At 45.6% G+C, this 22,935-nt stretch overlaps 2 protein-coding genes across 4 annotated transcripts; both read right to left on the bottom strand.

The window, feature by feature from the left end:
- Positions 1-174: 174 nt before the first annotated feature.
- Positions 175-8,666, bottom strand: LOC116942446 (uncharacterized). Of its 2 annotated transcripts, none has more exons than XM_032954400.2 (5): positions 8,448-8,666; positions 5,690-6,183; positions 4,778-4,864; positions 4,205-4,291; positions 175-3,295 (listed from the first exon to the last, which is right to left on the bottom strand). In XM_032954400.2, exons 2-5 carry the CDS (start codon positions 6,171-6,173, stop codon positions 2,280-2,282), a joined length of 1,674 nt encoding a protein of 557 aa, XP_032810291.1. In that variant the 5' UTR covers positions 6,174-6,183; positions 8,448-8,666; the 3' UTR covers positions 175-2,279. The 2 variants fall into 2 exon arrangements, with proteins under 2 accessions (XP_032810291.1, XP_032810274.1); XM_032954383.2 differs by having other exon boundaries at positions 5,672-6,183; positions 8,448-8,648.
- Positions 8,667-9,551: 885 nt separating this feature from the next.
- On the bottom strand, positions 9,552-17,676 carry LOC116942648 (uncharacterized). Of its 2 annotated transcripts, none has more exons than XM_032954830.2 (4): positions 17,147-17,676; positions 14,689-16,539; positions 14,354-14,440; positions 9,552-13,365 (listed from the first exon to the last, which is right to left on the bottom strand). In XM_032954830.2, exons 2-4 carry the CDS (start codon positions 15,236-15,238, stop codon positions 12,506-12,508), a joined length of 1,497 nt encoding a protein of 498 aa, XP_032810721.1. In that variant the 5' UTR covers positions 15,239-16,539; positions 17,147-17,676; the 3' UTR covers positions 9,552-12,505. The 2 variants fall into 2 exon arrangements, with proteins under 2 accessions (XP_032810721.1, XP_032810730.1); XM_032954839.2 differs by having other exon boundaries at positions 14,689-15,200.
- Positions 17,677-22,935: the final 5,259 nt, after the last annotated feature.

The following is a 22,935-nucleotide window of genomic DNA, read 5'->3' as shown; positions in this document are numbered from 1 at the left end:
CTAAATGGCTTTTATTTTACCAGGTGAGGCCCACTGAGCTATGTAGGTATTTTTCAGAAGCGACCTGGCTATCGCAAATGTTGAGAACCACTGGTGTACACAAATGTCCCGTGGCTTCCACCCAGCGCACTCATCACCACCGGAAATGGCATAAAATGGACTCGGCCACCCCTCTAAAGAACAATCTTTATTGAACAAGCCAGTAAATCTAAAAGAGAAAAATCATCATGAAAAACATGGAATAAACATCAACGTGTGCATGTGTAGCCGGTCTGCCATGCCCCCTCTTCCTCCCATCGTGAATATTTGCGAGGTGGGGGGGGGGCGAGTCGGTTGGCTAAATCGACAATACAATTAATACAGTTCTGAGACGGATGCGTTGATGCGTACTCTGCGTCGTGGGCGACTCCACAACAGCTGACATACTTGTCAACCCATACGGTTTACCCGTATTTTTGTACAGGAGAAATTGAGTTTTCAGGTCCATATGGCATACAGCCGTTTCAATCCGGACACATTTTTTTGACCATGTGTTTCTCCGTTGTGATGGGACTTTGTAGGATGAACGTTGAGATTTAAAAGGGGCACTGTGTTACCAATAAGGTCTGAATTGGTCTGTAATAAGGTAGGCACTGATGAGGGGTTGACAGGTATGAGCTGAGCACCCGGGTGGGATTTGTGAAAAGGTGAAACTTATTTCCAAGTGTTCCTCAGAAGAACAGTGGTGCTATCTGCAATGGCGATCAGAAACACCACTCCCCATCAACACCGCAGCTCAATTTCTGTCCGAAATTTGCCCAAATCTAACTTGGCAACGTGCGTCGTACACCGTAAACTGTTGGGCTTTTGGGTGCAATCTCTGATCACCATTGCATTCACTTTAATGATAAAACGCACCTTGCTCCCCGTAGCTATTAGCAGTGCGCAATTATTCGTGTGATTAAATTACAGGTAAGCTCACACCGGCTCCATGTGCAAACGGGAATCTCTAGCCGTCAGACAACTTTCAATATCAGCATCACCAACAGCGTGTTCAGTGTCTGCTGGTGTACAATACCGCCGCGACTAGCACTTGACACGCAGAGGTTGGCCAGGTGGCTCAAAGGGACTTGTTAACTGTCGGAAGCACCGAATCGGCACTGCTCAGACCCTGGGTGTGAACGTCGGGCAATAGCCACACGAGCCTGTGACTAAAACTGGGTTCTCAAGTGTAGCAGGTGGATGGATTCAGGTCGGTCACCGTTGACTGGAAAATACCCAATTTATTACATTTTCAGTATTGCAGCATATTCCAGCTCTCACAAAACGAAAACTATTTGATTTGTCATGCGATGAATATACTCTGCTTATAAAAAGTGACCCTTGTGTGGACAAATGTCATCTTCTTGGTCCCGTTCTATGCCACAAGGTGGTGCACCGACAGCTGCGCGAGTTCCAAGTGGAATTTTCTCACCCCGTGCCATGATGGCAACAAAATAAGTGTGTACACAAATTAGAATAAAACGCAAAAACTTAAAAATACTTTAGAACAGTAACCAAGCGTTAAGTCTGCAATCCAGCTCAATGAGGCCCGCATTTTCCCACTTTCCGCATTCGCTTGTGAATCAAATGGTCGTCGGTTTAACTATTCTACAGACAATTAGCCTGACATTCTTCACGAATGCTACGTTGGTCTGACATCCATTGGCTCCTCTCGTTTAAACCGCTTGTGCGAGTCCCTGTGGGCTGTTATGTGCGTAATAAACGACTTCCACGACGATTGTTGCAAGAGTGCTTCTTTATTAACTGTAGCACTGCAACGGTTCCTCTCCTTCCCTCTCCGGGTAATTTCCCTTTTCACAACGCCATGGACGAGGCGTCTCTCTCCGGTCCACCAGCGAGGTTCGCTCCGCTCCCCCCGTCTCGCCCTCAGTTGGCGGCGTGCCGGAGAGAAGAGGCGAACTTCACTGGGGAACCCGCTACGTAGTCGGTGGCGAAGAGAGGAAATGACGAGCAGCGACGCAGTCCGGATCCCAGGCTCCCCACACCGACCTCGAGCCCTCCCCTGCTTATATTTTCCCCAGGTAGAGCTAGGCTCCGCTTCGCAGAGCTAGGCTCCGCCTCTAGCCATGCCCCCTCGTGGAACCTTCCCGATGGTTCCCGAAGCATCTCTCGACTCCGCCCGTCACCTTTGGCCCAGATGTTATTTTTTTCTTCGGACTGGATGCCGATTACATAATAGTGCCTGTACCCAGTTATCCTCTGGCACCCACTGGATGGCGCTCTCTCATTACAGGTGTTTAAAACTGTACCGCGCAAGAAGGTTTGAGTGGGCGTCTTGCATCATAACTTGTCCCCACGGCATGCATGAACTGGTGGATGTTAAGACTTTGGCTACGGGAAGCTCTAATCGCCCACCCTGCGCTTGTAGGGCTTCTCGCCCGTGCGTGTGTACGCTGGTGGGACTTCAAACTATCGCTACGCAAGAAACTCTTACTGCACATGCTGCACTTGAATGACTTCTCGCCCGTGTGCATGCACTCGTGGACCTTCAGGTGGTAATTTTTCACGAAGGTCTGGTTGCACACCGTGCACTTGTATGGCTTCTCTCCCGTGTGTTTGCGCTGGTGGGTCTTTAGGCTATCGCTGCGCAAGAAGCTTTTGCTGCACAGCTCACACTTGTACGGCTTCTTGCCCGTGTGCGTATGCTGGTGTGCTTTCAAATTGCGACTGCGCGAGAAACTCTGACTGCACAGACTGCACTGGTAGGGCTTCTCGCCCGTGTGCGTGCGCTGGTGCGCTTTCAGGTGGGACGACTGGGTGAAGGAATGGTCGCACATCTTGCAGCGGAATGGTTTCTCGCCCGTGTGCATCCGCTGGTGGTACTTGAGAAGGCAGTTCTGCGCAAAACGCTTTTCGCATACTGCGCACTGGTAAGGCTTCTTCTCCGCTGCCACGTCTACTCCCTTGTTCAGGGAACCGGACGTTGTAGGCCACTGCGCGCAGGACTGGAAATCAAATGGTTCGTGATTTTCAAAGGCAAAACCTTGCTCGTCGCTTGGCAGAAAAGCATTTCTGTTCGGCATCTCTTCCTCGTTGGAGCAATGGCCGCTGAATGCCTCAGTTGAGCACTTGGTGCTCTGAGACCTGTCAAATTCATCGGTGTCGTCTTGCGTTTCGTTGTCCATTCGCTGCAGCTGATTCGCCTGTGGGTGAGTGCCAACCTTGGTGGAGTTTTCCACACATATTCCTAGCCCCTGAAACGAGGTCTCCTCTTGATGGACGAATCTTGGAAAATCTTCAATAGTACTTTTACCTATAGTGCGAATACAAGACAGATACTCCATCAATAAGACAACCAAAATTCAATTCTGCTCGTAAGAGGATACATATAAATGGGCTGGGCCCTTGGAATGTACTCAGGAGCAATGGACATCATAACAGATATAATTACCGAAGTGTAATGGAATGTTAACTAAAATATGTATTTATTACCTAGAAATATCCTGAATGGCTCTCGAGAAAACAGTCAAGATCAGAATTGTCCTCATCTAGAATGCTTAGTAAGTTCCTTTTTCAAGTATTCTTTTGGGTTTGGGAAGATATAGGAGTGCCCAGAAAACAAGCTGAAAATATATATACATGCCTTAGTCATTCGACTGCTGGATGAAGGCCTCACCACACTGTCAACCATGGCAGTTGTTTGACCATACTTGGTCTGTGTTAGTTGATAAAGGGAGGATATTTAGGATCGGTTCAGATGTTATTTGCCACTGATTTTTCTCACCCAGTTGTGACCCATCCAGGTACCAACCAGGTTAAGACCTGCTGAGCTTCCAAGATCCAAACGAGATTTGGCAAATTTAGGGTGATTTGGTCATAGACAATATGAATGGTGCCGTGGTGGCGAGATGTTAACTACCTCTTCTGGTATACAGGTCATGGGTTCAATCCCCACCCTGACGCCTGTATATTTGGAGTTTGCATCATCTCCCCTTGGTCGTGTGGATTTTTCTCTGGGTCCTCCAGTTTTTCCCTCATTTAGAATCAACGTGCATTTAAGAGTATTTGGCTGCTATAAATTTCCACGTGATAACCCAACTTAGTTTAGCTATAATTTTTGGCCAGGTCGCTTCTGAAAAAGCGCTACATAGCTCAGCAAGGCCTTACCTGGTAAATAATATTTTTATAGAATGTGTGGTCAGTGATGATAATCCAACTCTACCATCAAAGGGCTCCGTCTTTAAATTACGTAGCACCGTGATGGGGTCCGAATCCTCCGCGCTTGATGTTGGCCTCTCTCCATCGTCATCTGGTAAAAAGTTCCGAAAAACATCGCACCGTTCTACTTGAATTCACCGTTGTATAGTCCCATCGCCGATCTAGTCGCTGAAAACTCTGGTTTTCGATACCCATTTGTCCAATCTGAACAAAATGTCTGCGGCCTCTGAAAAAAAACCCACCCCCCTACAAAAAAAGAAGCGTGGCGATGCGCGTTTGGAATAACACAAGACAGAAACAGGAACACTGGGATTAAGAGAAAAGGCACATTCGAAACGATGTCCATCCAAAAAAAGTGGGCTAGGGAAAGTTTGCCGTGCGACAAAGGATATCCAATGGAGGAGACTGGCGACGGCATGGAACCCAGAGAAACATGCCTGAGAATGTTGGTATATGCTGTACCAGTTACAAACGGAAGATCATAAAGCTTAGTGTTTTAAAAGGCCTTATTGAAGAATCTGCTAGCCAAGCAGATGATTTATGGTGTTTGGATTTGTTTGGTTTAGTGCAGCCTTACCTGCACTTTCCTCTACTTTAATCATTTGTAATGTCTGCCTTGGGCTGATGACTTCTCTCTGCCAGTCTGCATTCCCCCCAGCCTCATCTGGGAAGATTCAAGAACACGACAGTGACATCTTAGACAAGGTAAACCCAAACAGGTGATATTATTTATATGCCACTAAAGACATGGAGACATGTTACACTTTAGGCACTTAACATTTCCCCATCCCCCCCCCCTTGCAGATGCAGCCAGTTTACCCTCATATTCTGAGGATTAATTACCCCCTGATAATTTACAGTGGAAAATAAGACGCAATACATTGTCTATAAAGTAGTATTTTGTTAAGAGCATGGGGATCGAGGGGATAGTGAGTGAATTGTTAAGTTCATTGTGTGAACATGATACGTAATTTTTTTTAAATCAAAAGCAGATCGTGTGTTTCAATGAAGCCAGGATGTTACCGAATGTGGGTTACCAAGTTTTTACAGGATTGCATCGTTCCAACACAATGGATTGAAATAGCATTTGAATGCGACGGTATCTCAAAGACACAATACCCAAAACCAGTGGGCGTATTTATTTTTAGAGAAAGAGGCAGTCACAGGGAGAGGGGAAAAAAAAGGTCTTCAGCCTGGAATTTACTAAGGACAGCGAGTCAGCTGCACAGATAACTGACGGGAAGCGAGTTGCAGACAGTAAGGGGAGCAGAGAAGAATGAGTGACCTCTCAATGAGGGACAGTTGACTGCAATTTCTAAGTCTGGCTGTGGCAAAAATATGCATTTTAGAAACCTACCACTGCATTATTATTTACACATGGCTTATCTTAAACATATATTACAGGATAATCAGTATGCCACGAGCATTCACGAATATATACGAAGCACCTCCACTAACTGAACGACTTTACCATGAGCCGCATCTTCACCTGTCTCGTCAACCACATTGTCCTCAGGAGAAATCAAATGCGAATCCACATCTACAGCTCCGACATTTTCCATGGTTCCTAGCCTCCGCACGGACAGCAGCAGTTCCCGGCTCAAGCCACTGAACAGCGCGAGCAGCACGTCCACCAGGCCTCCCAGCGTGACGTCGCCAGGGGAGGACGTGACGGCGGCGGTGGCATCGTCCCAGCACGGCGTCCCGGCGTCGTGGTGCTCGGCGCCCTGCAGGGCCTTCACCACCTGCCGCAGCACGGCGTAGAAGCCGAAGGGCAGGCGGTCGCGCGCCGTGGACAGCAGCTCGGCCCGCACGAGGCCGTCCCCGACGCAGGCGCGCAGGACCCCGTAGTCCCGGATGCCCAGCTCGGAGTCCATGGCCCGGGCCACCTCCGCGTTCACGCCCTGCGCCTCCAGCCACGCCGGGAAGTTTCCGCTCGGCTCCAGCACCGGGGTGGCCACCGCACACGCCATTCTGGTGGGGCTTGGTACACGGGCAGCAATTTTATAAAAAAAATACTTTAACCACATGGACGCATACAAAACAAACAACCTTTCAGCTGCAAAGTGAATAAATTTTTCATTTTAAATGTGGACACTATTCTTTCGCGATTCTGGCATATGGGAGTTACATAATATGATTGTGGGGAGTAACCCAAACACCACGATGTCTTCCCCGAGGCGTTCAGAGCTTTGTGGCCAGATCACAGTGATTCACCATGGGTGAATGTTGGGCGTTGTAAAGCTTTAAGGTATTCCCGAGTCACGTTTCATAGATATGGTACACGTTTCAGGCTTCACGTCATACGGAAACACTGGCCTGCCATCAACAGTGAAAATGATAAAAAAATATATATAGCACACTATTTTGTGATGCTGCACTTTAGCATGTCAATAGCACCGCCTTAAAATGAAATGATATAATAGGCGACGTTTTGGGCAAGTGACCCTTCAGTTTAACACAGAGGTTGTCGCGACCAATATCCACAAGAGGTTTTTGGGTTAGATCGCGGAAATATAAATTCGTCTCGATTTAAAGCTTTCGTGACTGCAGGGATTCATATTCTTGGTTCTTTCAGTGAAGTCACGTAGAAGGGAAATAATATAATAAAAATAAAACATAATAAAATTCTCACGATGTTTCGGCCACAACGCAAGAACAGAGCTGTCGGAAAGACAGCGTCCTAATGGACGCCGAGGACAACTGCTTGCGTTGTGGCCGAAACGTCGTGATAATTGTATTGTTTAATTTATTTTATTTTATTATTTCTCTTCTACGTGACTTTATTGAAAGAACTAAGAACATAAATTTGTCGTTAAACCCGAGACCACCCGACACAGCCCATTGTAGTAAGGTTTGTCACGTAAACATGCCAATTCCTTACTAGTTCAGCCAGGCTATTCGCCTGATGAAACAACGTACTCGAATTGTAAATGTTGTGGGTTTTACTCTCCAACAACATCGGTGTGCTGAACTAGCAACGAATTGGCGTGTTTTGTTTACGTGACAAACCTTTACTAATTGTCTGTGTCGGGTGGTGGCGGGTTTAACGACACATTCATATTTACGCGATCTAACCCAAAAACCTCTTATGGACCCTTCCTCAGCGAAGGGCCATCGCCCGAAACGTCGCCCACTGTATACTGTCGTCGTCGTCGTGTTCAAAGCGGCGTAAATGACGAGTGTGTTGCGATTTTAAAAAATATCACACGATAACTATAACATGACCTCCATATCGTGGCTTTTTTTAGTTTTACACAGGGCTGTTAAGTTGCGAGTTCAGGTTAAACAAAGTCACTTAAAGCCTTAGGGGCCATCCATAAATGACGTAACGCACCTAGGGGAGGGTCAGACATTTGTGACGATGTGTGACGAGGTGGGGGGTTGAGAAATGTGACGTCACATCAAAATGCGCAACTTTAAATAAATATAGACAACACGTTCTACTTAATTAAATAGACTATTAAAAAATGTTTTCTCCTACATCAGAGTGCAGCGCCACATTAAATACGCACTACAATGACAATAGTTCAAAGCGATTTGAAGCATGTTTTATTTTCAAAATGGAAATATGGTTTGGGGGGGGGGCAGAGCTTTGTGACGTCATATTTGAGGGGGGGTCTGACTTTTTGTGACGCCGTGTGACGATGGGGGGGGGGGTCAAAAATCGTCCAAAATCGCGTGACGTCATTTATGGACGGCCCCTTACCCCCGTGGCTGACCATTTCAACACGTTATACAGTGGTGAATAAGCCAGCCCAACGTTGTGCGAACGTTGCCACATGGATTGTTGGCAACGTCGGACCAACAACACTGGGAACAGACTTTGCATTATTATTTTAAAATCGGGTTATACCTCATGCAAAAATAAATCCCATTCATACATAACCGGCGACATTAACACCCGTGTTTTTAATAACTTGCACTTTATTAACGACAGAACACGCACGTGCGTCGTAAAACGCGTGAAAATACAATTTAAATTCACAATCCTGCGTTACTAATATTCATAGAAGGGGCAGTTTGCACTGTTTACCGGAGCATTATAACGGGAGGGCTTCGCCACTGAACGCGACCCGCCCGTTACGCGTACAGCCGTGATTAATTCGCTTAATTAAGAAGTGTGGGTTTAAGTTTACCAGTGCACGCCACTTTTGGTGCTTGCGTTCTGCAGCCGACGATGTTGATGTTATCGCGGTTTCATGCCGCCGCCGCCGTTAGCCTATGATGTTGTTTACTTTCCGTACCTGATGTTGTTGTTGTCGACGACGATGTTGTTGTTGTTGTTTTTGGAAGCCGCGGTCTCGAAATGGAAAAAGAAACAACCGGAGGCCAAAATGCCCGCTGCTTCTTCACACGGCCAGGCGCCGTTTCCGGGACCCGGTGAAGTTAGGGAACGCGGCAATTTGACCACATCTACACGGGCGGCGCTCTTTGGACACGCCGGACGTTGCGGTTTTCTCTTTGGGGCCGTCCATAAATGACGTCACAGCGATTTTGGACGATTTTTTACCTCCCCCCCCTCTTCATCACACGGCGTCACAAAAAGTCAGACCCCCCCTCAAATGACGTCACAAAGCTCTGCCCCCCCCCCCAAAATAAAACATGCTTCAAATCGCTTTAAACTATTGTCATTGTAGTGCGTATTTAATGTGGCGCTGCACTCTTGTTGTAGGAGAAAACATTTATTAAAAAGTCTATTCAATTAAGTAGAACGTGTTGTCTATATTTATTTAAAGTTGTGCATTTTGATGTGACGTCACATTTCTCAACCCCCCCCCCCTTGTCACACATCGTCACAAATGTCTGACCCCCCCCCCCCATGCGTGACGTCATTTATGGACGGCCCCTTTGCTATTCGGTGAAGGGCTTGCCCCCCCCCCGCCACCGACACCACCATGCGGTGTCGTCCACGTGGGGTTGTTTTGACCATGGTTCAGCACGTTGGTCACAGTGGGTTGGTGGAGGAAGGGGTGGGGATTGTTCAGGACCGGTTCCAATATCTCTCGCCACTGATTGTTAAGCCGTTAGATGGTCGTTGGTTCATAATACAGAGAGGGGGCTGACCATGTCGGTGACGGTCCAACTGACGCGTACACAGTCTATTCATCTATATTAATAACATTTTCGTAACTTTAATTTGGCCAAAGCAAATAGAAAAAAAAATATTTTTTGTTGGTATACCATCAACTCACTGCACATGAGAAGCCGGTTTAACTATGGGCTGCTGCTGCTCAGACTTGAACCCAGGTTTCTAAGCGGTTTGCGAGCTGTCACCTTACTCCTGGAGCAGTCTACTATTTTGAATGACTAATTTAACAACAAAAAAATTACAACCGGTTACAAACATGTCAGTTAAAGTCTTTATTTAACACGTGGCTAGAAAATCTAAACCTGGACATATCATTTACAGACTTTCTTTTTTGTTTACGAGGTCAGGCCCACTGAGCTAACGTAGCATTTTTTTCAGAAGCGACCTGGCCACAAATGATAGCTCAACAAAGTGGTTTATCGTGTGGAAATTTTAAACAGCCAAATACTCACAACGGATGTTTCTAAATGTAAAGGGGAAAACTGGAGGACCCGGAGAAAAATCCGCACGACCACAGGAAGATACGCAAACGCCAAATACACAGGCGTCACGGTTCGTGATCGAACCCACGACCTCCTGCACACCAGGCAAGGGAGTTAACATCTCACCACTGCGGCGCCCTTCCCAAACACTATAAGATTTAACACAATGGCTTTCACAACCAATGAGCCATATTTGGTTCATATCGAGTAAAATGAGTTGTACACCCTGTTCCAACCGACAGACAACAAATGTGTCACGTGAACATGCCACTGAGTGCTTCTAGACACCGGTGTGTTGGAGAGCTACCCATAACATTTAACAATTTGCAACGTTTCACTGGCAGTTACAACCAGAATTTTCAGTCAGTTTTAGCTGCGTGATAATGCTGTGTCAGGTGGAGTTTTTTACGACACTCATTTTACTTGCACGATCTGATCCATGAAATCAATTGAATCAAAATGTTTGCAAAAAAAACATTTTCTTAAAAGCTGTTGTATTTAATCTGCAATTAGCAATATCAAAGAGATGAATCTGCTACTTGTACAATGTAAAAACAAACTGGATCAGCCAGGTCAAATCCCCCAAAAACGGAGGTGCAAGCCAGACAGAGGACTCTCCGAGCTAAGATCTCCTCAGCCCATCATCTGACAGACCCCTGGAGGGCCTTGAATTCTGGGGAGAGAGATTACACATACGTGTCTAGAGTGCACGGTACGTTATCAAGGATAGACAACTTTTTGTTGTCAAACACCCCCCTCTCAGTCACAAAAGTAAATATTCTGGACTTTCAAATGTGTGATCACACCCCAGTCCTTACACAATTGGTATTGGACCCGAAGGAGTGGATACACAGGACATAGGCCCCAGATGGAGGCCTGCTTAGGGATAAACGGTTGAAAAGATAAAATAGGAAAGTTGAAAATAGGGTCGTTAATGGAAAAGTAACACTTTCCCGTTCCAAGACGTCTGCAAGTTGTAGGGTGGGTTCCATTCGCCTCCGAGGGACACTTGGAACACGGAAGCGGGTCAAGCGTACATTTCATTTAGAGGCATAGCGCCATTTCGATTTAAAGCTTTCGTGACTGCAAGGATTCATCTTCTTTGGTTCTTTAGATAAAGTCACGTAGAATGAGAATAAAATAATAAAATAACAATAAAATTCTAACGACGTTTCGGCCACAACACAAGATGAAGGCCACTTGTGTTGTGGCCGAAACGTCGTGAGAATTATATTGTTATTTTATTTTATTAATTTATTATTGTATTCCCATTCTACGTGACTTTACCGAAAGAACCAAAGAACATAGCGCCATTGTTTTTAAAAGACATTGTAGTCAACGCAGAGAACTGTAGGCACACGACCGCATGGCCTTGTGGGAGCCTCGGTACTGATGAAGTTATTTTAGTTTTTCTTCCGGTTTCGTTTTGATGATGTACACGTATGTCATGGGAATGGAATCGTAATAAAAGGTGATGACATACACGTACGTCATCAGAATGGAAAAGGGTTAAGTGCGTCACCTCCCACATCGCCTTTGCCCACCTCATAGAGGTTCTTATAGCAAGGGCTGCGTAGCTCAGGAAAGTAAGGGGACAGAGGCTCCTCGATAACTAGTATTAAGACACTCCCAAGGTAAGGAGACGTGGGGTTGAGATCTGTCGAGCAAGAGAGGAGCGAGATAATATTTCTAACGATCAGCCCTCCCGGCCGTTTGAGGACCCATTTCATGACCCCTCCCACGCCACTGGTGGAATACTTGCGAGAATGGTTAATGTGGGAGCAAATTGCAAATGGGGCAATCCCCAACCAGACATGGACCCACATTTAGAAATCCATCTCCCAAAGGGCCAAATCCTTCCACCTGAGAACTGTCCAATTCAAGCTCTTACATGGGGCCTACAAACAACCAGAGGGCCAAGTTTGGTGCAGCCTCATGTCCGAACTACCCCCCCCCCCCCAAGATATATTACACAATTACAAACGTGCTTTACGGTCATGTCCGACTATTGCCGAGCTCTATCAACATATCATGGTAGTTTTCAATAAGAATAATACATCTTGTCAATATCAGTATGGAAACTACCCTGTCGAGCCTAAGCGGGGCTGACCTGAGCATTGAAAGCTTTGTTCAGGACTTTCCATACATCGGGCCAGGAAAACCATATTGAGTACGTGAAATAATCAAACTCCCCTCCCATACTCAATGGCTGAATTAATTAGGCCCAATCTAGATCCTGTAGAATGAGAGCTAGAAGCTCAAACGGAAAAACCCAGAATGAACCCAGAATGGTAATGTCCAGCTAACACTCACTCCCCGCCCAGAGAAAATCCCCCCTCCTCCCACCACCTGCTCGGAAGAGTTCACTGTGGGAGTTATGCCTGATACCGCTGATGCCCCAAGAACCAACACCCGGAACATCAATATATGATGTGAGGGAGGATGTGGACTCAAATTTATTTATGAAAATAAAACTGCATCGGCTGACAAATGGGCTCAATTCTTAAGGGTTGTCAGAGGAATAGCTTTGCAGTGTGCAGGCGGTGCAACTGCACAAGGGCCAACGGGGCAGAAAGGACCCAGAGGTTTGAGGCTACAAAGAGGGAAGGGTGATTGAGACAAAGGTTCCCATTTCTCTTCTTTCACTATGGGCCTGTGCCATCCACACCTACGCCACAGGGGCTGGTACTCAAGAAACTAAATAATTTGACACACTTTGTTCAAATTGCCATCACGGTCCACAGTGCTTGCGCTCGTGGACTTTTAAGTGGTGACTACATATGAAGGTCGCATTGCACGTCTTGCACTGGTAAGGTCTCAAGCCTGTGTGCGTGCGCTCGTGAACCTTTAAATGATGACTACGCATAAAACTTCTCGTGCACACCTTGCACTGATACGGCCGTAAGCCTGTGTGCGTGCGCACGTGCATTTGCAAGTGATCATTACGGAAGAAGCTGCTGTCGCAAATCTTGCACTGGTAGGGCCTCCACTCCGAGTGCAAATGCATGTGGTCCGTGAGCATCGATTTGTATGCGAAGCTTTGATCACAGAACTTGCATGGGTGCGTCTCCTCTCCCTCTTCATCCTCCTCCTCCTCATGCGTCTGCTCATGGGACCCAAATTCGGAAGACTGGGGATAAGAAAGGTCGCACATGGAGTGAATCATCTTCTCCTCACCCGTGTGCACACGCTGGTGGGTCAGGAATTGGTATTTCCGTGAGAACTTCTTGTTGCACACTGTGCACTCAAAGGGCTTCTTTTCGGATTTTTCATTCACGTTTCTCATCGAACTAGATCTTGAAGATTTCGGTTCATCATGCTGGAGCTCTAACGGCATATCCTTGTCATTCAAGGGAGTAAAATTATGATTCAGGTTCTCCTGGCTTTCAGAAGTGTGTTGTGTATCAGCTGGCATGTGCGTGTTCACTTTGCATGAAGACATTTCTTCAGCGTCGGCGTTGATTTGTATTTCGTCACCAGCCTGCTGCTCCAGCTGCTGCTGGTGGATCTGTGGATCTTCCTTAACGTGTTCTAAGTTTGATTTTCTCTCGACGAGCGACAGCACGCCTGTGATGGCGAGTCCTACATCACCTTTGATTTTATTGAGATATAGAAAGAAAACAATGAAAACGAAGTTAGTTACGGTATGGGGGATTTCAGTTGATAAAAATCAGATCTCAGCAAAGACACTGCCACTCTTTCAATGTAGCCTGACCTCACACACTTGACTTGATGCTGTGGGTCAAAATGTATCACTGTGGCGATCTGCCATGTTGGTGATGTAGACATTCAGTAAGCATGTGTGGAAAAACTGGATCAATAAGAGACATTCACGGACACTTGAATTGGGGATTAAATAAAATGTGTCTATTTTTCTAATGTAAATGTATGGCCCTTTGTCAGATCCACTGCTGGATGAGGACCTCCTATGGTATGTGCGTCATGGTGGTTATTGACCATACTTCTCACCACAATGGTCAGTGTGGGTTGAAGGCATGCAGCATGGACGATGACGTACGATATATTTTACTGCACTTCCCTTTTATTACATGTGGGGGTCGACTGAAAGTGGTTCCATAAAAATTGTCGGTCCTGTAAACTTGCATCCTTTGCTACGTATGCTGCAATTTGACCTTGTTGTGACTTTCAGATTAGCACTACTTCCTCTAGTTTGTCTGGCAGTGAGGTCAAATTAAACATGTTGAAATGTATTGTTGCAATCCTGATTCACCTTCATAGCAATTCAGTCTTAAATTTGTGCGATATACGCTCTGGGTCAGAATTTCCCATGTCCATACGTGTGTTTCCTTTCACCTACATAGTCAAAAGTTACAGTATCAACACTGAAGTGGCTGAAGCAATTTGTTCACAACACATTCTCCAAACAAATTGAACCATGAATCAACAGCAAAGACAGCTGTATAAGCCACTATCCTAAACCTCACTTATTTTCCCGTGCAATTTAAATGCAGTTGTATGTTGAATTTTTTTCGCACCGTCAGTAGCCAACCGTGCTGAATCTGTTGGGTGAAACAGAACAATTTAAATGTTTAAATACAGATCATTATGTAAGGTTTACCTCTGAAGTGCTCCGTTTTAATCGTGTGCAATATCTCGCTGGGGCCATCCTCTTCTCTTTCCGAGTTTTGGTTCTCTCCAACCTCATCTGGGGAAATTCAAGGACACAGCATCAATTACCTTTTGATGAAGCAGCATCAGTAAGGTTCAAGGCTACATCTTCAGATGTCCATATAGCCAAAACTCTATACCCTTCTACAACATACTTTTTTTCTCATTGTGCTATCGACATCAGGTCATGGGATGAATACTCCATTTGGGACGTAGATCTAGAATTATACTCGATAACTATGACAATGTAAAGAGATGGGCCTACTTCTAAGAATGCAAATTTACCAGTGATGTTGCAATCATCAATTTCATGCATTGCACCGTCCTCCAGGGTGACTGCCGTAGTAGGTGAAGGGGAATACTCGGTGCACACTTCATTTCCATCCATGCCTCCCAGCCTCTGCACACACATCTGCAGCTCCCGGCTCAAGCCACTGAACAGTGTGCGGAGCACATCCACAAGGCCTCCCAGCGTCACGTCGCCCGGATAGGAGGGGGCGCCGGTGGCAGCGTCCCAGTGCGGCGTCTCAGGGTCGTGGGGCTCGGCGCCCTGCAGGACCTTCACCACCTGCCGCAGCACGGCGTAGAAGCCAAAGGGCAGGCGGTCGCGCGCCGTGGACAGCAGCTCGGCCCGCACGAGGCCATCCCTGACGCAGGCGCGCAGGACCCCGTAGTCCCGGATGCCCAGCTCGGAGTCCATGGCCCGGGCCACCTCCTCGTTCACACCCTGCGCCTCCAGCCACGCCGGGAAGTCCCCGCTCGGCTCCAGCAATGGGGTGGCCACTGCACACGCCATCCTGATGGGGTGTGCAATATGTTCATTGGACACCAACATAAGTTTTAACAGTTACAATGCGCAGTTTTCATTTGCCACCAAAATGCATTTGCATTTGAGACACCATTGTTTCACAAAACCAATGATTAGAAAATGTGAATGCATTTGCTGGTGGGAAGAAATCCTCTTAAGAGACAATATAACGAATAACCCTACTGCTACCAGTGATTTGATAAATACAGTAGTCACGATTTGGGATTGAGATTTAATTCAAACAAATGGCCCTGAATCCTAAAGTGATTGAAAAAAAGGGCTAAATATGTGTACGCACAAATTATTTTTAAAAATATTAAACAATAGACATCAGTGATGATTAGCCAAATAATCTGCGCCCTGCGGTAGTCCTACCGCTGCTCGCATTCGTCAATGATAACATTTGCCATTAAAGAGAATTGAAAAGTGCACATAGGTAATTAATCTATGTGCATTCTATTGACAATATACAGCATGCAACTGTGTGCACTATATGCACAGGCATTAATAGAGTAAAAAAATAACGATGAAAACGAGACGAAAGAGAACGGATTCTTAAACCGAATCGCGACCCTGAATCTTGACAATTACTCGAATCGGCAGAAGAAAAGTAATCCTTATTATTGTCCATGCCCCTTCCTACAAAAACTTGATAGGGTCCTTCTGAGTGTTGAGACGCAGCGAGGCTTTCCTGGGTAAACAAGTGTGGTTGATACCAATGAAGGGTCATAGCCCGAAACGTCGCCTATATCGCTTCCTTCTAAGGCGGTGAGCGACGTGCCATGGGCGATTACAATTCATGCTTATTGCGCCATGTCCAACGCAGCACCACAAGACAAATGTATTGGGTGCAACTTGAACAGTCAACGTTGTAGAAGGTCCCCAAGCAAAATATGCGGAAGACGCAGAGTAAGTAACATTTGAATTCAACACCTACCCCCAACAATGTCTCCCACCGATCTCAAGCGCTTTCCCGGCCAGAAGTCACCTGTTTTAATCAATTACCGACTCAGCCATTAAGAAGACTTCAGTGGCCTTATCGATAGATGGATTTTCCTGGATTTTTTCTGTTTTGCACATAGTCACTTTAAGATGTTTTCTTGTTCCTGCTTTGGATTTTTTTGTTTGTTGCGGTTGCACCCGATTCAAGAGCCGAATGGCTCACAAGGGGGCAATAACCAAATAAATGAAACTGAAACACTGAAATCTCTCCCTGTGCAAATACGAACACGGTATGCTGCATGTCACACAACCCTTATTGTCAATCCACTGCCGGACGACGGCCTCCACGCGTCGTGCAGGTCACGTGGAGGGATTTATTGATCACACTTCACCACGTTGGCCATCAATGTAAGTTTGGCGAAGGTGGAAGAGCACGTGCAAGGTGGGGAGGGGAGGGGCACAGGACAATGGTCAATGCACGCGTTGTTACACTTACACGAAACCAAAACCATCACGGCCACTCTGCAGCCTGTAACACCTTTTATGCACGGTGGTTTACCCCCATCCAACAAGCTCTCAATCAGGCTCAACAGAATGCTTTTTAGCATCCGAGATTCTGAAGTTGCGCTGTAATTCGTGGTCACAGACGACACTTTCATGTTGTTGGTTGTGTGTATATATATATTTTTTAAAAACCGGAACACATGAAACCCAACACTAAAACACACGGGTGTAATTCATCCAGCGGTGGAACTTGAATAAAAGCGCTGCGCGTTATCATTTAATTCACGACCGCACATTTAAAACAAAACAAAACCGACGCAAACACACGTGCTTTTGTACAAGCCTACAAAAGAGCATTGCTCGTGAGGAACATTTGTCCCAACTTGCCCGTGAGCGGACGACCGATCCACATTGCTTATCCACTGCTGGATGAGTTCCCCCCCCCCCCCGTCGCGCCGTGCCGGTCGTAGGGTGGTCGCTCAGACATACTTCACCACGCTGGTCAATGCAGGCTGTTGACGGACGGGCGAAGCAACCGGAATGAACGTTGTTGTTTTGTTTTGTTCTCCTCGGGAGGCCTGCGAGTGTCAAAGATGTCTCTCTCTCTCACGCTAGCGATGTTCGTCAGCCAAGCGGGCGCCGATAAATCCCAACTCCGATGATGGTGAAGATGATGATGATGGTGGTGGTTCACGATTTTCAAAGAGTACAAAGTGCGCCCAACCAACGTAACCGCTCCAACCACCGAATACGATGGAAGTTGTTCTTTTAAAGCTGGTGGAGAGGTGATGGGGGGGGGAGGTTTTGGGGGGGGGGGGAAGGGCAAGTTTGTAAAATAAACAAAGTTAGCTAAAATTGTCTGCTTGCTACTGCCTGCTGCTGCTGCCGTGTGTGTGTGTGGTGGCGTTCGTTCGCTCTGGGCCGCAGTAGCCAGGGGAATGCGGATGGCGAACTCCAAAAATAGCGACGAGACTTCGCCTCCTCCTCCCCTTCTTCTTAACGAATGAAAGAGGCGGCGAAGGGACCGCGGCGATTTGCACGCGGGGCGGGGGGCAGGGGGCGGGGGGCAGGGGGCGGGGCGAGGGCAGGAGGCGGGGGCAGGGGGAGATTCACAAGGGTAACGGGGAAACAAATACAGTCTGAGTTATTCTGTAATAAGGTAGGCACTGATAAGGTGGTTGACAGGTATGATATACACTCTACACGACTATACACTGCATTGCTATACACGACTACACTAAACACTATACTAATATACACTGAACGATAACCGTACCCGTCAACCCATACAGGTTACACCGTATTGTGTAGGGAAATTTAGTTTTCAGGTCCATACGGCGTACAGACGTTTCAATCCTGGCAAATGTTTTGTCTATTTGTTTGTGTGTTCTCCCTTGTGATGGGACTTTGTAGGATAAACGTTGAGATTTATAAGGGGCACGGGGTGACTAATAAGGTCTGAATTGCTCTGTAATAAGGTAGGGCACTGATAAGGGGTTGACAGGTATGAAATTATGAAAAAATAAAAATAGGTTTTACTCTTCGCTGCCAATAAAACAGGTGTTAAGGTTTACAAACACCAAATGGATTCCTTTTGCAAGGAATCAAGTACTGCACCAACCACAATACAGTACTTGTGGCGAGCATGCAAACAAAACACGCTTGATTCCTTGCAAAAGGAATCTATTTGGTGTTTGAACATCTTAACACCTGTTTTATTGCCAGAAAGGGTAAAACCCAATATTATTTTCCCTTACCAGGTAAGAGTAAGACCCACTGAGCATTATAGCTACTTTTTTCAGAAAAGGCCTGGCCACAATTGATAGCTCAACGAAATGGCTTATCGTGTGGAAATTTCTAGCAGCCAAATGCTCTAAACTGCACCTATTATTTTTTAAATGTGGAGGGGGCAGGGGAACCGGGAGGACCTGGAGTAAAATCCTCGCGACCATGGGGAGAGAGACACGCAAATTCCAAATATACAACAGACGTCAGGGTCGGGATCGAACCCACTACATCATGTATAACAGGCAAAGGAGTTCACATCTCCTAGCCACCGACTATAAACTATAAACCATTTCAGGTCTTAATTGATTGTTCACGCTTACGGTAGCTTTCAGACAGCATACATTAATTTTTCGTCTCCCCCCTCCTCTTTTCAGAACATAGATGGACTCGTCCTTCTAAATAAACTGCCAAATCGCTGCACGTGGCGCTGACGTTTTTTATATAAATAAAGAAATACCCCGTTTACAAAATAAATAAATAAATGCGAACCGACACACCTGCTGACGACCGTTTGTGTTATGGTCGAAACGTCGTGAGAATTTTTATTGTTTTTATATATTTTATTATTTTATTGTTTCCCTTCAACGTGACTTTACCGAAAGAGCTATGAATATGAATTACTGCAGTCACGAAAGCTTTAAATCAAAATGTAACTATATACCAAGTTATATCTCAACTGGGGGGTTACACGGACCCAGAATCATCAGAATATTGATTTATACGAGGAGGAATCCGATGAGCTATGAAGCTCTTTTTACAGATGTCCACTTGGGGTACGGGGTAAGAAGGTTACTACAACAAACGATATAAAAACACGATATAGTAAGTGCAAAGAAAGGCAAACAAAATCACCCAAACATTTACAAATAAAACTAAACCATCCCCATCCTACCCAGGCAAAGCCCACTGAGGTCTTAATTTAGTTTTCATAAGCGGCCTGGCCATCACAAATGATTGCTCAACAAAGTGGGCTTGTTGTTTTTGGCGGGGCACGTGAAGTGACTTCTAAATGTGTTAAATTATATCATATTGTGAGAGTCATTGGTGAACAATCGCATATGAATCTGCCAATATAAAATAACTACGATAACGTTTCAATACATATGGTACCCTAGAACGAAATAAAATACCTTTCTAAACTCATTGATCGTAAACAATATTTGGTTTCCAAGAGTATTGCAGCAAATTGCGTCACGCGTGCAGAAGGTCCATTGGAGTTTTGTTTTATTCGCTTGGTGAAACTATTGGTGCTAATTATTCCTACATTTATTTCTCAGAACCACGTTGGATCAGGCACGGGGGTTTACTCTCTTGAAATAAAAGTCAACACGGGGTGCAGTAGCCGAAAAAAGGTTGAGATTCACTGAACCCAATATTATTTGTATTTTACTAGATAAGACCCACTAAGCTATATAGCATTTTTTTTTCAGAAGCGACCTGGCGATCCCAAACGATAGCCCAACGAAGTGGTTTATCATCGTGTGGAAATTTATAGCAGCCAAATACTCTCAACGCGTGATGTTGATTTTTACATGTGGAGGGAAAAACCGGAGGACCCTGAGAAAAATCTACGCGACCACGGGGGGGAGAGAGAGACACGCAAACACCAAATATACAGCAGCAGGTATCAGGGTTAGGATCGAACCCAGGACCATCACGAGGCGAGGTAGTTAACGTCTCGCCACAGCAGCGAGATCCCCTTCGCCTTCCAATACCCAATCCAAAAGAGGGTCAGTTACAGAGTGGTCCAGATGTCTTGTAAGCCCAATTTAATTCTCTAAAACGTAAGCATTTTAAAGTAATGTTTATTTAAAATGGAAATGAATATGCAAAGGGAAACCATTTTCACGGTCAATTAATTGGGGGGGGGGAATCGCGAGACATCTGGACCACTCTGTAAATGAAAAGGTTAACGGCGCAGCCCTGCAATCAATGGCTCACGCCACCGCTGACAGAAGGGGCCTCCGCAAACACATAGGTCGAGTCTTCGAGATCCACTCTATAGTGGGTATTCTAGCTTACTCTTTCACGCTTTGTGCATTATCGATATTAGGCTCACGATTCAATGCATTGAATCTCGTGTAAGAATCAGTTTTTCAATTGTATCATCAGCCAATCAACCGATTCATGAAATGTTGATTCGTATTGATTGGATGCAATAGTTTCACGTGGTCCCTGAAACCACAAGATGCTGCTAGGTTCTCAAGGGTGGTAATTATTATTGAATCGAATGATGACATTCATGTAGGTCTTATAAAAGACCGAACGCAGAAGATTCCTAAATTTAATCTTCCACGAAACTCATGGTCCATTCCAAACCGCATCAGTACAAACCTTGGCAGATGCGGATACCTGATGCACAAATGGAAAATTAAACTCTCCAATGTGCGACTGTGGTAATCCAGAACAGACCGTACAACGTAAAACGATGCGATGCCCAATCCACGAATACGAAGGAGACATCACGGCGATACACTCCGCTGCTCCTGACGCGGTTGTCTGGCTTGACCACCTGAATGTGAAATTGTAGTTGTTGCTCTGCATCTAACGAAGAGGTCATGGGGATTGTTAGAGGTTACATTGTCACACAGACCAGTCAGTGTGGGTTGGTGAAAGGTGCATCCAGGAGACTTTTCAAGATATCACTCGCTACTGATGTTAGCTGTGGCCGGAATCAAACCCAGGTGGCTGAGTTCATAGCGTAGCACACTAAACCATTGTTCCACCAATCCATCCCCAATAATTCACTGGGATTAATTTATTACTGTATTCGTTGATGTGAGTGCATGCACACTACTCCGAATTATCTGAGAGGGGAAAACTGAACTGCATTCACAACCAATGTATTTGAGAATTGTGGGTCACTTGGAAGTAGTTCGTAACATGCATTGTCACGGGTGGCTACGTACGGTGCAAAAGAAGTTCAACATACATACAAATCGCGCGTATGAGTATTGAGATTCAGTGTCGATGCCGCAGGCGTAATTGCAAAAGGAAATTACATCAAGTCGGCCAAATTAAAACATGAAAGTTCCTAACAGTAGCGGGAGAAATATCCCAAGCCACCCCAGAAAGGCTGCCTTGTGAAGGAAGTCATATGCACAGATCACGAGACTTGTAAGGAAGCGCTTAATAAAGCTCAAACGGAAGACAAAATTTCGATTTAAAGCTTTCGTGACTGCAATGATTCATCTTCTTTGGTACTTTCGGTAAAGTCACGTAGAATGAGAATAAAATAATAAATTGATAAAATAAAATAACACAATAATATTCTCACGACGTTTCGGCCACAACACAAGCGGCCTTCATCAGGTGAAGGGAGCGAGACTGTCTGGTAGGACAGCGCTGGAGTGAGAGAGCCACGTTCAGATCACGGCTTTTAAGCTGTGTGAGAGGAACAAAGAGCCTTGACGAAGGAATTAGCATAAAATTTAGCATTGAAAAGGCTGAATGATTAGCTTGTGACTGGTCACAGAAATAGCTATGTTAAAAGTTAAAGCATACACATCCGCAGAGGCACCCATTGTTAAAAGGAATTAGCATAGAATTTAGCATTGAAATAGCTAAATTAAGGCATTCGCTTGTAACTGCTACAGAAATAGTTACGTTGAAGTCAGAGCATACACATTCACCGAGGCACTTAGTACAAATCAAAACAGGAGAATTTAGCATTGAAATAACTGGGTGATTTGCTGGTGACTGGTCACAGAAATGACTACACATCTGAGCTATTCACAGTACTATATAGTGAACCAATAAAAACTAAAATATAAATTACCTTCATGTTATCAATAAACTCTATATTCTCCAATCAGCTAAGCTACCAACCATAAGTCGTTATATATCACAATGCTATATGGCGAAAAAATGGGTGGATTCTTACCCTCAAATTTCCGTACCACGGATAGCTACGGGCCCCGTTCAGACGGACGAGTTCGTCCATGGTCGGAACAGAGGAGGGGGAGAGAGACAGCTGCGAAGCCCTAGTATACTCCATGTTGTAAACCATACCATTAACCGTGGTGTGAGAGGTATTAAGAGGCAATGCTGGCGAAAGAGCTGCGGTCTGAAGGTCATCGTAAAATTACAATTAATTAAGAACAGAAATGATTTAACACATCTTTCCAGTGGTTACTAAGCCTGAATCCATCTTCTCGGTTGAAATTGTCTCTGTGCTTGTATATGTGAATGGCCTCATGAACGAATCTCTCATGGTAGCCAGTTGGTTTGCAAAGAACCTCCGTCTTGGAGAAGTCAATGTCATGTGAGCCCACTGAATTGTAACAGTGATCTGCCACGGCCGAGGAGTTCGTCTTACCGTGTTTCAAGTCTGCTTTATGTTCGCGGATGCGGTCCGAGATATGTCTTTTGGTTTCTCCAATGTAGCTACTACCACAGAGGCACTTTAGTTTGTAAACGCCCGGGTACTGTATGTCTGGAAGAGCATCTTTTACAGATGGAACTAAATCACGGATTTTGTGTACTGTGTT

Source organism: Petromyzon marinus, chromosome 1, assembly GCF_048934315.1.
Source record: "Petromyzon marinus isolate PM22_M1 ecotype Great Lakes invasive population chromosome 1, UKy_Petmar_22M1.pri1.0, whole genome shotgun sequence".
Classification (NCBI taxonomy): domain Eukaryota; kingdom Metazoa; phylum Chordata; class Hyperoartia; order Petromyzontiformes; family Petromyzontidae; genus Petromyzon; species Petromyzon marinus.
The sequence above is the reverse complement of the archived record's forward strand: the minus strand, read 5'-3'. Positions and strand labels throughout refer to the sequence as shown.

Coding starts and splice junctions, on each gene's coding strand:
- LOC116942446 (XM_032954383.2), bottom strand. CDS start 6,173: ATGGCGTGTGCGGTGGCCACCCCGGTGCTGGAGCCGAGCGGAAACTTC. Junction 4,292..4,777: donor TAAAGTAGAGGAAAGTGCAG/GTAAGGCTGCAC, acceptor ACTTTTTACCAG/ATGACGATGGAGAGAGGCCA. Junction 3,296..4,204: donor AAAGACGGAGCCCTTTGATG/GTAGAGTTGGAT, acceptor TTCGCACTATAG/GTAAAAGTACTATTGAAGAT.
- LOC116942648 (XM_032954830.2), bottom strand. CDS start 15,238: ATGTTGGTGTCCAATGAACATATTGCACACCCCATCAGGATGGCGTGT. Junction 14,441..14,688: donor TGATGATTGCAACATCACTG/GTAAATTTGCAT, acceptor GAATTTCCCCAG/ATGAGGTTGGAGAGAACCAA. Junction 13,366..14,353: donor TAAAACGGAGCACTTCAGAG/GTAAACCTTACA, acceptor ATAAAATCAAAG/GTGATGTAGGACTCGCCATC.